This window comes from Fundulus heteroclitus, chromosome 13 (assembly GCF_011125445.2).
Source record: "Fundulus heteroclitus isolate FHET01 chromosome 13, MU-UCD_Fhet_4.1, whole genome shotgun sequence".
Lineage (NCBI taxonomy): Eukaryota > Metazoa > Chordata > Actinopteri > Cyprinodontiformes > Fundulidae > Fundulus > Fundulus heteroclitus.
This window is the reverse complement of record NC_046373.1, coordinates 11,373,549-11,387,141: the sequence shown is the minus strand read 5'-3', so window position 1 is coordinate 11,387,141 and position 13,593 is coordinate 11,373,549. Positions and strand designations below refer to the sequence as shown.

Sequence of the window (13,593 nt, the reverse complement as noted above, 5' to 3'; positions counted from 1 at the left end):
TTGAGACTACCCTTCCTGGCTTGGCTGAAGTCGTGCACTGGTGCCCTGCCAGTCTTTCTCATGGTCTTCGGACATTTCTTGCTATGTCCCCTTTTCCAGGGTCCCTTGAATCCTTCACTTCCTGCCTCTGCCCAGGCTTGTTTTATACATGTGGCTCTTTGAATTTACCTGATACCACTCACTCCAGTTTTTGCCAGAACTTTTCAACCCTTTACTGAAATTCTTATGTAAACCAGAAGCAAACTGTTTCTACTTGATTTTATCTGTGAGCGATACAGGATTTAGGCACACTGTTGCAACAGTAGTTGGTGAATTTGCTCAAAAAAAAAAAAAAGTCAGATCTTTAGGAGCTATTGATCAAATTTAGGTCACACCAATTCACACCATCTCAAGGCACTTTACATCAATTCTATAAAATCAAATTGGTTAAAGTGTTTTCTAATGAAACCCAGCATCATTGACTTGCAGCATTCACTCCTCTGGATGAGCGTGTAGCTACAGTGGAGAGATGCCTGAACTGTCGTTGACATCGCAGCAATCCCTCATACAGAGAATGCATATAGCGACAGTGGAGAGGAACTTGCAGAACCAGGTTCAGAGTGATCGGCCATCTGCCACAACCAACTGGGCGTTGTGGCAAAAAAAGCTTCTACTTATTTATTTTCTTAGTTTTTGATAAGATTCAAATACAAAACATGAACTTTTACCTGCTTGAACAGGGATCAGATAGTCAAGTTTCTAGAAATTCTGAAATACCATAACACTGGAACTGACTTCTCATTTTTAGGTTGTGGTGTAGCACCATTTCATTGCTTTTTAAAAAGAAAAGAAAAAGACATCTGGTAAATAATTCAGCTTCATTTAGAAATAAATTACACTTAGTCATTTAGGGGCTGGCATATAAAACATTTGGTGCAGATTTATTTATTTTTTTTAAGAGCAATAGTGCTTTATCCTTTTTAAAAAAATAAATAAAGTCTCCAGCCTACATTTTTCCCAATGGATAACTCTTTTTTTTATATACCAACCCACTAAGACTATAAGCTTTCTAAAGCAAAATGTAGTTAAGAAATGCTGTGTTGACATCTTCTTCCTCTTTCAAGAAAAGCATTGTGGGGAAAAAAGTATTTCTCGACAAATTAGGAGGGGGGTGGTCTTTAATGTAGGATAACTGACATGAAGGTTTAAATATGCCACCATTACAAGGTCATAAAGAGCATCTTCTACAGCAGCATCTCCCTGAGGGTTAGAACCGTGGCTCTAAATGAAAATCCCTGGACTGAACCGCACAAATGAAGCTAAGACAGAAGACACGGGACGAAGACTGGATGAAATAAAATGCTTTTTATTTTGTTCAGCCGTGTCAGAATCTTGTCTCCAAAATAAACACAGCAGGACTACAGCCGCTTGTCGACCTAGCTACCATTGATAGGACATAAAACGCGGGTTCTGTCGGACCACCAACGATAGCGTTATTTCCCCCCCCCCAGCCTATCAGACATCCAATGATGGCATACAAAATAGTTGTTACCCTAACAGTGATACTGTATATAAAACACTTGTTTGTAGATTTATCTCCGTCCCACCCTCGATTTCAAACATTTCCCCATTTAGAACATTTGACATTGACAATTTTATGCTTAAACAAGCACATATTAAGAGTGCATAATTCTCCGTTTTTGAGATTATATATAAAAAAGAAAAACTACACAATGTTACACTTTAAGTCAGAGTACATTTCAACTGATTATTAGTGTTCTACACGTTCGACCATAACCAAAGGAACATTGTATAATATCACTATAACTTAACACTACATGTAATATACGTTCTTAAAAAAAAAGAAAAAAAAGAAAGAAAAATACATGATTAGCATTGAAGAGAAAATGAAAATGGATAGTGCGAAGGCAAGCTGAGTCAGTACCTTAACATATAATGAGTAATACAAAAAGAAATAAAAAATATTTGAATAAGAAAAGTAGAAACAAAAAAAAAAAAAAACCTAATACAGGCAAGGCTAAAACATGTGTTTCACGCTTTTAAGATCAACCTTATGTGCACTCATCCAGTAGATAACCTGCTTTTAAACCTCCACGCCGATATCTTTGAAATCCCCCCCCCCCACCCACCCAGCCCCCGTTTCAACTTGCTCAAACAATCCTGTGGCGACCATCTTTGATTTGATTTTTTTCTTCTTGTGTCAGGCACTTCCCATGATCCCTTTTTTTTTTCTCTCTTTACCTTTAACACTGTACAGGGCAATCGTAATGCTGCTTCAGACAATACAGGACAGTCACAATGCAGGTTCTATAGGGAAACGACTGCAAGAAAAAAACAGGACAGGATGTAATCAATACGTTGCATTCCCGTGCCGATGGCGCCAGACATCTGCAGCCCGCCTTACCGATCCTACAGGTCGGTGTCGAACCAGGCCAGCTGGTTGCTGTCCATCAGTTCCTGGGTGTGGCCGAGGTCCGGCAAAGGGTCGGTGTGGTGGCCCAGGTCTGGCAGCGCGTCAGCGTGGTAGTCTGCACCTTCCATCATGGGGTCTAACAGCGCGTCCTGGCCGTAAGCTGCTGGGTACGCCCGATATGCTCCGTCTGAAAGGCCAAAAACAGGAGGAGAAAGGTTCAGCTCCAGGATGGGACTGCAGGTTACGGTTTATTTTGTGCTGCCGTGGCATGTTTGCCAGGAAGGGCAACGTCTCAGCTATTGGATATTTAGAAACGCACAGATCACCACAAACAAACGTACAACTTGTAGACACTCAGACAACGTCCAGAATAAACGAATGAAGCGGGAAAAATGTTAAAAACTCACCGTCTTGCCTGAAAGCCAGAGGGTCTCCCTGTGCTGCCAGATCCAGGCCCAGGTCTCCGGTCTAAAGAACCAAACACAGATTAGATAACAGGCAACAGCAGAGCGCCGTCTCAGCATCCTCAACAAACGGCTCACTCTGCAACCATCTTCATTCAGTATAAATCCAGATCAGTCCGCCAACAGTTTGTCTAAGAGGCCCCTGGCATCAAAGTGGACACCTACCACCGAAATCTACTTCAATAAAAAAAAAAAACACTATAAAATCCCAATTTTTGTAAATGCTCTTGTATGAACCTTAAAACTTTCACGTTTGCACAGAAGTTGAAAAAATACAAAGAAGGGGAAGATGTTCTGTTCCCAGTCTGTGTTTGACTCAGAAGGACCTCTGGTGGTGCGCCGTGTCTGCAGCCATTTTCCTTCCACACCATCTTTGGCTTTTTGCATCTTTCCCTCCAAAGGTTGCTAAGCTTTTGTGATATTTATGAGCATGGGGCAGTCCACTTCAGACCGTGTCCAGCGCAGTAGCTTCATCCTCTGGGATGAACCCCATCTAGACTTCTAATAAATGAAGAGCTACCTGGTGCGCCCGGACGGCAACACGAGATACTAACGGCTTTTAACGTTTTAAAATAAACTTGATTCAAAGAGCTCAGCTTAGCAGATCAGGAAGCATTTCAGAAGAAGCCAAAAGGGAGAAGTACTAATCAATGGCTCAGAAGAATGTGACAGACTTCCAGTGAGCTTCATCATGCTTGTTCCGTTAACTCATTTTTGTAGCTTGCCCCGTTTTGTTTTTGCTTATTAGTCGGTTTGTGCACGTACGTCATTCCAGGCCATGGGCTCGGTTCTGAACAGCGAGCTGGTCAGCTCGACCGAGAGGCGCTTCTTGTAGTCCTGGGGTTTGTCCTCAGACATGCGGAACAGGACGGCTGCGGCGTAGGTTGCTGAAGGCGAAAACAAGGAGACAAATCAAGCAACATGAGAGGGGGGGAACCGAAACCAAAAGGAGCGGGTAAACTGCGTCTTTGTACCCACCGACGCCCTCGTTACGAGAATGCAGCAGCTCGGTGAGCGGCGCCGTGGCCCCTTCGGCTTCAATGGCCTCGGCAGCTTCCTTGTCCTGCGCCAGCTCACACAGCACGCCTGCTGCGACCCGCTGGATGTTTTCCACTGGAGAATACAGCAACTGGACACAAAAGAGAAACACGGGTTTTGAGCCATTCATATTTCTGAAAGTAAAGCCCAGATGTGACACAGTTCACAGAGGTTCTGTGGTTCTACCTGGACAAAGAGTGGAATGGTGTTGAGCCCTCGGATCACAATCCTGTTGTGGACATCCCGGGCCAGGATGTGCAGAGCTCCTGTGCATCCTTCGACTATTTCCTCCATACGCACGCCCTCCTGGATGGGTTCGAGGGGCGGGGAAGAAAATTAAGCACACAGATGAGGGGAAAATGTATCTAAATATCAGAAAAAAACTAAATCATGGTGCATACCACAAACTGCTGCTGGTTCCCCCCCATGCTTGTGCGTCTCTGGGTGTCCTGGTGCGCCCGGACGAGCAGCTGGACCAGTCGGGGGATGGCACCCTGCTCCCGCAAAGCGCTGTGATTGGCCGGGCACAGGGCCAGGTTGCGAATGAGACCAACCGTTGCCTAAACAGAATACAAGGTTCACTTCTTAAAAATCTAAAATCGTCGTAGTTTGTGTGATTAATTCCAAAGATGGCGACGGGAATAAATAATGACCTTGATTAGCGGCCAGTGGGATGGTGGGTGCAGCAGCTTGACGACCACCGGCAGGCCGTAGTGAAGGCGCACTGCATTCTGGGCCATCTCGGCATCCTGGTGGCGAGAGGTCAGGTGACGCAGGGCGCACACCGCCGGCTCTGTGATGTCCTCTCTGTCGCCGGCCCGGAGCACGGTCCGCACCAAAGCCTCGATGCCGCCGACCTGCCAAGACCGGCCGCACGGTTAACGCCGCAGATCAACGGAACAAGGCGGCATCCCGGTGATACCCAAATCAGGACGCAGAGAGTCACATGGTCCATACCTGGCAGACCATGAGTTTGTTACTGTAATTGTTGCAGGTCAGGTTGGAGAGGATGCCAGCAGCACACGTCACCACGTTGATGTCGTCGCTGCCCAACAGCTGGACCAGGGTACCAAGGAGGCCCTCCATCCCTTCCTACAGACAACATGCAGCAAGCAGAAGTGTTCATGGCCGATTTCTGAATATAAACACTGCACCACTGCTGAGATTTTACTAGATTTTTTTTTTTAAAGGAGCAATATGCGATTTTCACCACTAGGTGGAGCTAGAGCACCGTCTGTAGACCAAAACAAGATGTGTATCAAGCCCCGCCTTTCTCTAAGTGGTCCGGCACTCACTTCCCTTTCTCACCCATTGCCTCATGTTTGCAAATGATAAAAACACAGAAAAACAGCATCACATTTCAGAGGAACATGTCTAGTGAAGAAGTTTATAACTCATAACTTTATAACGCTGTTAGCAAGAGAATGTTTTGATCCGAGGGGCGTAATCTGCGCCGTTTTGTGCCTGACAGGAAGTGGCTAAGCCCTGAGCGGCAGCTGTACGCTCCGCCTGGCTATTTAAACGAGAGACTGGAGAACACAGAGGGACGTTTGACCATAGTCCATCTTAAAAAACGTACCTTTAGATCTTCACAAAGCTATTTTTGTGTTCCATCTAATATAACGAAGTTCTGCTTATTGCCCCTTTAAAGATCAAATAAACAGTTTTTTATTTGAATTTCTGGACATTAAATGCTTATAGTGGAAATAAATGTCTCAAAACCTCCCTAAAGGTCCAAAAGCTGCTTCTGTCTACATCACTGCAAACATACCAGCTGAATGAAACCCTCCAGGTTCTGGGACAAATGTACATGCACAAATAATCCCCCATAGAAAGGAAAGGCTAATAAACATCAGTCTGTGTACTTTGTCTATATAAAGTGATATTTTCAATATTAAATTTTCAATATTTTATTGAACAAGTGGCTATGAGCATCAGTCTCCTTCACTCAGGGACAACTTCCACACAGACAGCACTGTTGACAGTGAGCACATAAACCTGGAAAGACCATGGGTCAGCAGCTGTTTTTCTGCATCTATTGAATATCGTCCAATAGTAGAGTACCTGTTTAGTGGCAGCATCTGAAAGATTCCTCAGAGTCCAGAGGCAGTTCTGAACCAGGCGCTGGCTGGGGTCTGTCAGATGAAGGCCCAAAGCTTGCATGCCACCTGGGAAGTAAACGAAACCAGATCTTGCGATTAATGAGCAACGTTAATCGCCCTACCTGTCAAATGCATGCAGTGGTAATGGATTAATCATCCCGTCTCATGTCTGCCATGCGTACCGGCTTCTACGATGGCAGGCTTGTTGCTCGAGCAGACAGAGAGCACTTTTAGCACTCTGCTTGTGGTCCACAGCAGTTTCTCGTATGTGAAAGTCCTCATGATGTTGACCAGGGCTTGAGGGCCACCGCTGGCCAGAATGATCAGCTAAAAACACACATGGCTTCATGGTTATCACATGTTTGAAATACAAAGCGGCTGAAAGCAGCTGTAGCTTAAACAGATCTTTGTGCACCTTGCTTTCCTGATTGCCGTATGCCAGGATCTGCAGACAGTCGGTGGTGATGGCCAAGAACTTAACGTTGGTGTTAGACAACAGGGCGACCATCTTCTGCAGCCCCCCAGCCAGGCGCACCGCCATTTTGGCCCCTTCCTGGTGCAGCAACAGGTTGTGGAGTGTAGTGATGGCGTAGAACAACACGCTGTCCACTGGTGAGCTGAAAGACAAAAAGATTAAAAACACATTTAGATCAGGAAGTTAATGAAGCTTTGCTCATTTTAAAGTGACTGTAATGCTTCTAAAGATTCTGAGTCCCAGGATTTGCATGAGACACGTTGCTTAGCTTTCAGCCATTACAAAACGGAGGCAACACATAGCACGCTGAATATTTACTTAAAAAAAACAAAAAACAATATGACCCCTAAAAGGGCAGCAGGTCCACACGGCCAGATCAGACGGGGAAAATGAGCCAAATCAGACGGCAGGAAGACAATCAGAGCAACTTCTTTAAAGCAAACAGAAAGCTGCACTGAGCTCTCTTTTCACAGCAAACAAAGAGAAGAAGCCAAACACAGGTGCTGATCCAGCAGGTCTAGACTTGCCATGGAGCCAAGTGTTTTGGCTGCAGGTCCAGGCCTTTTATGAGCCTTCAAACAAACACCTGCGATGTTCGGGAGCTGGGGAGGACATTTTGTGGCGCGCCTTTTCCACACTAGCTGCTCACCAATATTTTACACTATATGACAGTTTGGAGGGGGAACCTCAGCCAAAACACACACAGAACATGATGCAAAGACTCCATTTGAAAATTGCTCCGTTTTCAAACTGGGAACAGCAGATGAGTTCTGCTGTGTTTCACAAAAGCAAGCAGCAGGAGGACAAAAACAACGCAGTCGGCAGGAAGACGGATCCAGCAACTATTGCCAGTACAGACCTTGAATGTCTGCTGCCGTGCTTGAGCTTTGTCTCAGTTATATTACTGCAGCAATCTGACGAATGCTTGACACCAAGTGTTTGCAACAAACATTCATAACCACCATGGGGGAAAAAAAAAAGAAAAAAAAAAAAAAATGTCATTCTAAACAGTAAAATAAGCTAGGAGCAGCGAGGAGGCTGCCAATAGCGTCCTACTGTGACAAGCCTGACTGCATGTCTACAGCTGCAGTAATCTGGCAAATCTAACAAATCCATCCTTTAGATTAGCGAATAATCCGGCAAAGTACGACTTAGTAGTAGCGAAGGAGCATGGAGTCAGGATCAGCGGGACTCACCCCGATTTAAAATCTGAACACGTCTCCATCATCAGCGCGCACACAGATATCACATTGACTCCAACTTTAGTTTAAACTAGAGCTGAAACTAAAAATAAAAAAAATAAAAAAAGCTGACTGGAGTCAGCCAATCAGCGCCCCCAGCCAGAAACGCCATTTCTCCATGTTCACACCTAAGCTCTACCACATCACGGCAATGAAAACAACTCATCCCTTCGGCCTCAGTTACTAAAAGGAAGAACAGCATCTGTGAGTTAAACAGACAAAGAGGCACAGATATAACGACACTGTCAGAAGGAAACGATTTCACCACAACATGAAACATCCATAGATCAAACCAGGACTTTTTTTTAGAGCTACTGCTTCCTCCTTATGATTGCGCATCTCTTCCGCTCCTAATATAAACCAACTGTAGCTCAAAGAAACACGACAGACACCAGAAATCAGCAAAAGCTCATCGGCGCCTTACCCCAGCATCTTGACCAGGGCAGGAATGCCTCCGGACTTGAAGATGGCCAGAAGCCCCTCGCGGTGATGGGAGAGGTTGTGCAACGTGCCAGCGGAGCAGCGGGCCGTCTCCACGTCGTTGGTGTTTTGCATGGCGCGAACAACCGCCGAGACCATCTGCGGCGAACGCATGAGGGCGTGGCGCGACGCCTCCTTCTTTGACAGCTGATGCACCATCACGGCGGCTTTGTTCACGACAACCTGAGGCGAGAGGTTTGCTCAGAACGGAAGCCAAAACTGTGGATATGTGGATTAAATAATTGCTACGGTAGCGGGGTAACCGCTGAGCGATAGCTGTTGGCAAACCTGGTCCTCGTCGTTGAGCAGTTTGGTGAGCTCGGGTATGGCCCGGGTGGCCAGCTCAGCGTCGTCTTGGTAGTTGATGAGGTTGACCACGGCGTGCTTCAGCATCTGAGAGGGCTCGGCCAGACGCTGCACTGCCGTTGGATGGGCAGCGTCCATCTGGGTGGGCGGGATCTGAATGCCCTCTTCTAAAGTCTCGGGGAACATGGCAGCACGCACGCGCTGGGCTCTGGTCATGGCGTAACCTTCGGTGTCTGGGAGAAAAAAAGAAAAATTAAAAAAACACTATAACAAAACAATGGTATTCGTTGTGTGTGTGGTCGTGACAGCCAGGTCCGTCTGTCCCACCTGCAGCCTCAGGAGTGAAGGGCGGGTTGAACTCCCAGTCGTACAGAGCTGGGTCGTCCTCTTCGGCGTCGGGGTTCCCCTTTCCACTCAGAGACGGGGCTGTGGTGGTGACGCCAGACTGGATCCCTGAATCCAGGTAGGACTGCTGCTGCCACTGGCTCACAGCCGCCTTGCTGTCCCCCATAGCCATGTCCAACTCCATCAGATCAGCTGCACGAGCATAAAGAAGAGCCAATCATTCAACGACACGCACATTCTTCACCGCTAGGTTGGAGCAACAGCTTAACATGGTTTGTTTCTGGGGGAAAACACCTGGAATAAATACCAGCGACTTGTTCCAGAACCAGATGTAAAAATCACGGCACCTAGAAATCTTCATTTCAAAATTATAAACTATCCAAAGTCAAACTGAAAAACAGAGACTGCTTAGGAAACTGAAGCCATTTGGTGGCTTTACTGTTCTGCAATAGAAAGCCTGATAAATATTTGGGCTTTTTTTTCCCCACCAGCAGAACATTAAGATCATTTTCAGGGTTTGTCACATTGAATTGCTTCTAATCAGCCGACACTGTTGGAAATACACCAAAGAAAACTGAACTGCATGGAACAAAAGCCAGAACAAACCAACCAATGCTCTACCTGTAAAACGCGTGTATATTGGGAGCGGTATAAGGGGCAACATGGCGGTGTTTGGACTTTACCATCATGACCCCTTCAAGTTTGTTATTCTCAGGCGTTTACGGTTTGAAATCTAGGACGTCTGTGTGTTGACGCCAAGCTCAGTAAATTCATACATTTATTCTCATTATCTTCCATCTTGATCTGCCCAAGAAGCCCCATAAATAATCAGAAATCAGGAAATTTTAAGCCTGAATTTACAACACACAAAAAAATGACCCAGGTGAACCTGAACCTGCTGATGTGACTGTAAGATCTGATGATTTCGGCAATGCAAAAAATAATCAAAGTGTTGTAGACTTCAACAATTAAAATGAAATCCACCATCTAATGTGAAATATCCTCATCCTGACAGTGATTGGGGTTTCTCCCCCCCAACAATCTCAACAATTTCACCCGTCAAGACCGACGCTCACAGTGAAAGTCTGACCATACGGTCAGATCACATTCCTCCAATATAGATGAGATAATCCACAACACCAAGCTGCGTTTTTAACGGAACCGTGTGTGACGGCGCTGTGGAAGTATATCAGGGTTTCCCCGACCGCATTATAAGCCTGGCGGGCCGCCACGCATTACTCGCCTCTACTCGTTTTTGTGCTTACCTCTGCGTGTGTGTGGTGTGTGTAAAGCTTTGCTTACCCACACGAACCGAGACGGGACCTACTTCTGCCCCTTTTTGGACTTTACTGCATGACTGAAGAGTTCAGCAATTACAACTTTTTGACGTTCATATATTGAGGGGTTTTAAACTTTAATCAAACTTGAACATAATAGGTAGGACTTTTATCAAATACATTGATAAAAGGTACATTAAATAAAGAGACGAGAAGTGGCACTTCTGTGGAATTCCACTTCAACAACTAGAAAATAGTTACAGTGCTGCTGCGTTCAGATCAAATGCGATTTTAGCGTCTGGTTTTCATGCAACGCCTATGGTGGACGGCTCCAACGGCGAGTTTAGAGATTTCAAGCATCTGAGCGGTATATGATCAGTCGAGCGTTCACTACAGAAACAGTTAAGGACCTTGTTATCAAAACTGGTAAAACGGTAAATATTTCCCCGCATTTCAGATAAAAGCAGGGTATTACTCCTCAGAGCGCCACAAACATCCAAGTTGAGGCGCTGGACGGCTTTTTTTTTTTGACGTAGTGCAAGTCTCACAGCTCAGGTTAAATCTTTATCAGTTTACCTTTACAAAAGTGGCTCAGCTTCTTCAGGGGCTCCAAAGGAGTTGAAGAACCGCATGCAACTTATTTTGGTAACGCACTTTGCAGTTCATTTTATGGGCATTTTCATGTTTTTATTTTATTTTTATTTTTTTTTGGGGGGGGGGGGGGTGTTAATGGGTTAAATACCAGGTGTGGATGACCCAGCCTCACTTGGTAAACTTTAGCCTGACTCAGCGCAGGTTAATGCCAGGTCTGACTCTTAAGGAGGGGCCTGGCACTGCATTGTGCTCTGCAGCAATTGACATGAAGATACTTTCTTTCATTTAAAATTGCTAACTGATAAAGAGAAAATTAAAATAAAATAAAAACCCACTAAAAGCATGTTTAACCCCGTGCCTCAACGTCTTGATAAAAAGGGAAAAAAAATCCACAACGCATCAAGCTTTACAGTAACTAATTAACATAAGTACAGATCAAAGTCAGAGAGAGCTATCAGAGAGGGGGAAGAAAAAAAAATGCTGTTATTTTAAAAAAGAGCTAAACAGATAATAAATAAAGTTTGCCATACTCACACTGGGTCGCCATTGTTCTTGCCTGCCCTCAGCCCGCACAGCAAAAATGTCTAGAGGGAAAAGAAAAGAAAAAAAAAGGGACACGGAAAAGTAAGACAACAGAGTCTCAACTACATGTCATATTTGTCAAACCCAAACCAAACCGTGTTGTTTTTGGTGGGGCTTTTTCCTCCCTAGCTGATGTGTCTAATAAACCACCGTCTGCTCGGTGGGTTTTTTTTCCCCCTACAAGCTGCGCTACCTTCTTCAGGTTGTTTGGCTAGTTAGCGTCGATAGGACCAGGAGGCAGACAGAGAGAGAGGGGGGGAAATGCCGAGTCTCCACCTCAAACCGAGAGAGAGAGCGAGAGAGCGCGAGCGAAGCGGTGGGTATTTCCAGGCCAGCACGAACACAATTCACCATTCAGCGGTACACAACATCAAAGGCATATTTCTCCCCCTCCCCCTTACCACGACCAAGTTCCGACCTCGAAGCTTGGGTTTCCAACGAGAGACGCAACCCCCCTCCCTCGTCCCTCCGCCCGCAATCACTTCTACGACTCCTCCTCTCTCTCGTCTCATGGAGGTTCAACCATGGGAGAACAAACAAGCAGACTAAATATCGACATACACCCGCCCGGACCCCGTCCGCCACACCGGCGGAGCGGTTTTTCTGGTCGTAGTAGGGAAGAAAAAAAAAAAAGAACGGCGGCGCTAACGAGCGTTAGCCGCCTAACGTGCGCAGCTACCCGCACCGTTAGTTAGCTAGCCAGCTAGCCCGCTAACATAAACAATCAATGCCGAGTGGCTGAAACACCCAGCAACAAGCCCCCCCGCTCCGGGGCGCAGTCGGCGTGACCAGTGGCTAGCCTTACCGGACTATTTTGTTTCGAACAAAAAAAATTAACCGTGACACCGGCGGGGAATGCCTCAAATATTTAATCCAGCTTTAATTACCTTAGCCAGGCGAGACGTACGAAAAGTAGATCCAGGCGCCACCGTAGGAAACCTGCCGTGCTGCTGCCAGCCGAATCAGAAAGCGCCCTCCCCTCCCCTACGATCGGCCAAAGATGATTTTTTTTCTTTTCATGGCTAAAGCATGCAACTCGCACACCGCGCCACGCCTGCGCTAAACATGCGGTCCTTACCAAGAGTCGAGCGGCTCCTCCGTTGTCTCTCTTGGGTCGAAAATGTCACCTTTGCTGAAAATAGTAAAGAAAAAAAATGAGAGGAGGACTGCTAGGTGAACCACCCGTCCTGGTCCAAACCGCACCCGCTCGCTAGCTGTTCGGTCGAAGATGTTGCTTCCGCCAATGGAGTCGAACATCAAGATGGCGAAGAGGGCAGAATCCACGTATCCTGCCGCGCTTCAAAAAGTAGAGCGTTTTCCAGTAACTTTTTCTTTTTTTTTTCTTTTTTTACATAGACTGTAATTCAGAATTATCTCTAAATAGCTAATTTTCCCCCGAGGCCGACTTTCCCATTCTAAGCTAATGTTTTTGTTTAGTACATACTGCGTTTTGAGTTTAGAGATTGATGAGTTGCATTCAGGGCCCTTATTTTGGAGGACGTGCCCCCCGACCATTTTTTTCTAGGATGGAAATTACAATAGAGATTAATAGCACGTATCAACTCCGTGGTTTATTCGGTATGTTCACATAATAATTTAAATTTTCCCTAACAATCTTTGTATTTATCATTTCTAAAAAAAAACTTCATATAAACATACCATAAATTCTAAGTGTTCCTTCATACAAAAAAATACAAAAAACAAAAAAAAAAAAAAATTTGTCCATATCTGTGCAAGTTAATGCAATTACTTAAATATACCAAATAATACAAAGAAAGCTGGGTAGAGTATACACTTTTCATTAATTGTCCCTGGGCTAGGACTTCATTGCTTTCAAACAGTTGATTAGTCGTTGCCTGCATGAACATGAAATATATTAAAATACCTCATAGCATTAAACCTTATTATAAATAAATTAGGTTTTAACCTTTGAATTACAAAATCCAGTGATTCATTTGAAAAAAAAAGAACTGTGAATAAATGAGATGATTGCCTTACTTAGATCTACAAACTAGACTCTTCTGTCACCTCAAATTTACGTTTTATATGGTTTGTTACCTGTACGTTAATATGCTATGGTTTGTTTGTTTTTTTATTTGTTTAAGATAACTTTGAAATAAAACATTATCTGAAATAAATTTGTGTCTCCCAAAACCAAGCTTCCAATCCAAGCATATGCCCACATAAGGTAGCTGATTGAAGTCTGTTTCATCCGTTTTGTATTTTTCTTGTTCCTTTAAAACTCAAATGCATTAGTATCTACATGGAAATCCTCA

At 44.9% G+C, this 13,593-nt stretch overlaps 1 protein-coding gene across 3 annotated transcripts; it reads right to left on the bottom strand.

The window, feature by feature from the left end:
- Positions 1–1,325: 1,325 nt before the first annotated feature.
- On the bottom strand, positions 1,326–12,565 carry LOC105937542 (catenin beta-1). 3 transcript variants are annotated; one of them, XM_012878899.3, is made up of 17 exons: positions 12,396–12,565; positions 11,270–11,319; positions 8,847–9,056; positions 8,502–8,752; positions 8,158–8,396; positions 6,433–6,634; positions 6,200–6,344; positions 5,980–6,083; positions 4,873–5,007; positions 4,569–4,772; positions 4,317–4,475; positions 4,102–4,221; positions 3,856–4,006; positions 3,643–3,764; positions 2,821–2,881; positions 2,405–2,600; positions 1,326–2,321 (listed from the first exon to the last, which is right to left on the bottom strand). In XM_012878899.3, the coding sequence occupies exons 2-16, from the start codon at positions 11,280–11,282 to the stop codon at positions 2,410–2,412; spliced, it is 2,307 nt and encodes a 768-aa protein (XP_012734353.2). In that variant the 5' UTR covers positions 11,283–11,319; positions 12,396–12,565; the 3' UTR covers positions 1,326–2,321; positions 2,405–2,409. The 3 variants fall into 3 exon arrangements, with proteins under 3 accessions (XP_012734353.2, XP_012734354.2, XP_012734355.2); XM_012878900.3 differs by lacking the exon at positions 12,396–12,565 and adding an exon at positions 12,205–12,281; XM_012878901.3 differs by lacking the exon at positions 12,396–12,565 and adding an exon at positions 11,511–11,534.
- Between the last annotated feature and the right edge of the window lie 1,028 nt (positions 12,566–13,593).

Bases quoted from the DNA above. Each gene is read 5' to 3' on its own strand.
- LOC105937542 (XM_012878899.3), bottom strand. The intron at 6,345-6,432 runs GTGCACAAAGAT...GTGTGTTTTTAG, and splicing joins ACGGCAATCAGGAAAGCAAG to CTGATCATTCTGGCCAGCGG. The intron at 6,084-6,199 runs GTACGCATGGCA...TTTACTTCCCAG, and splicing joins GCCTGCCATCGTAGAAGCCG to GTGGCATGCAAGCTTTGGGC.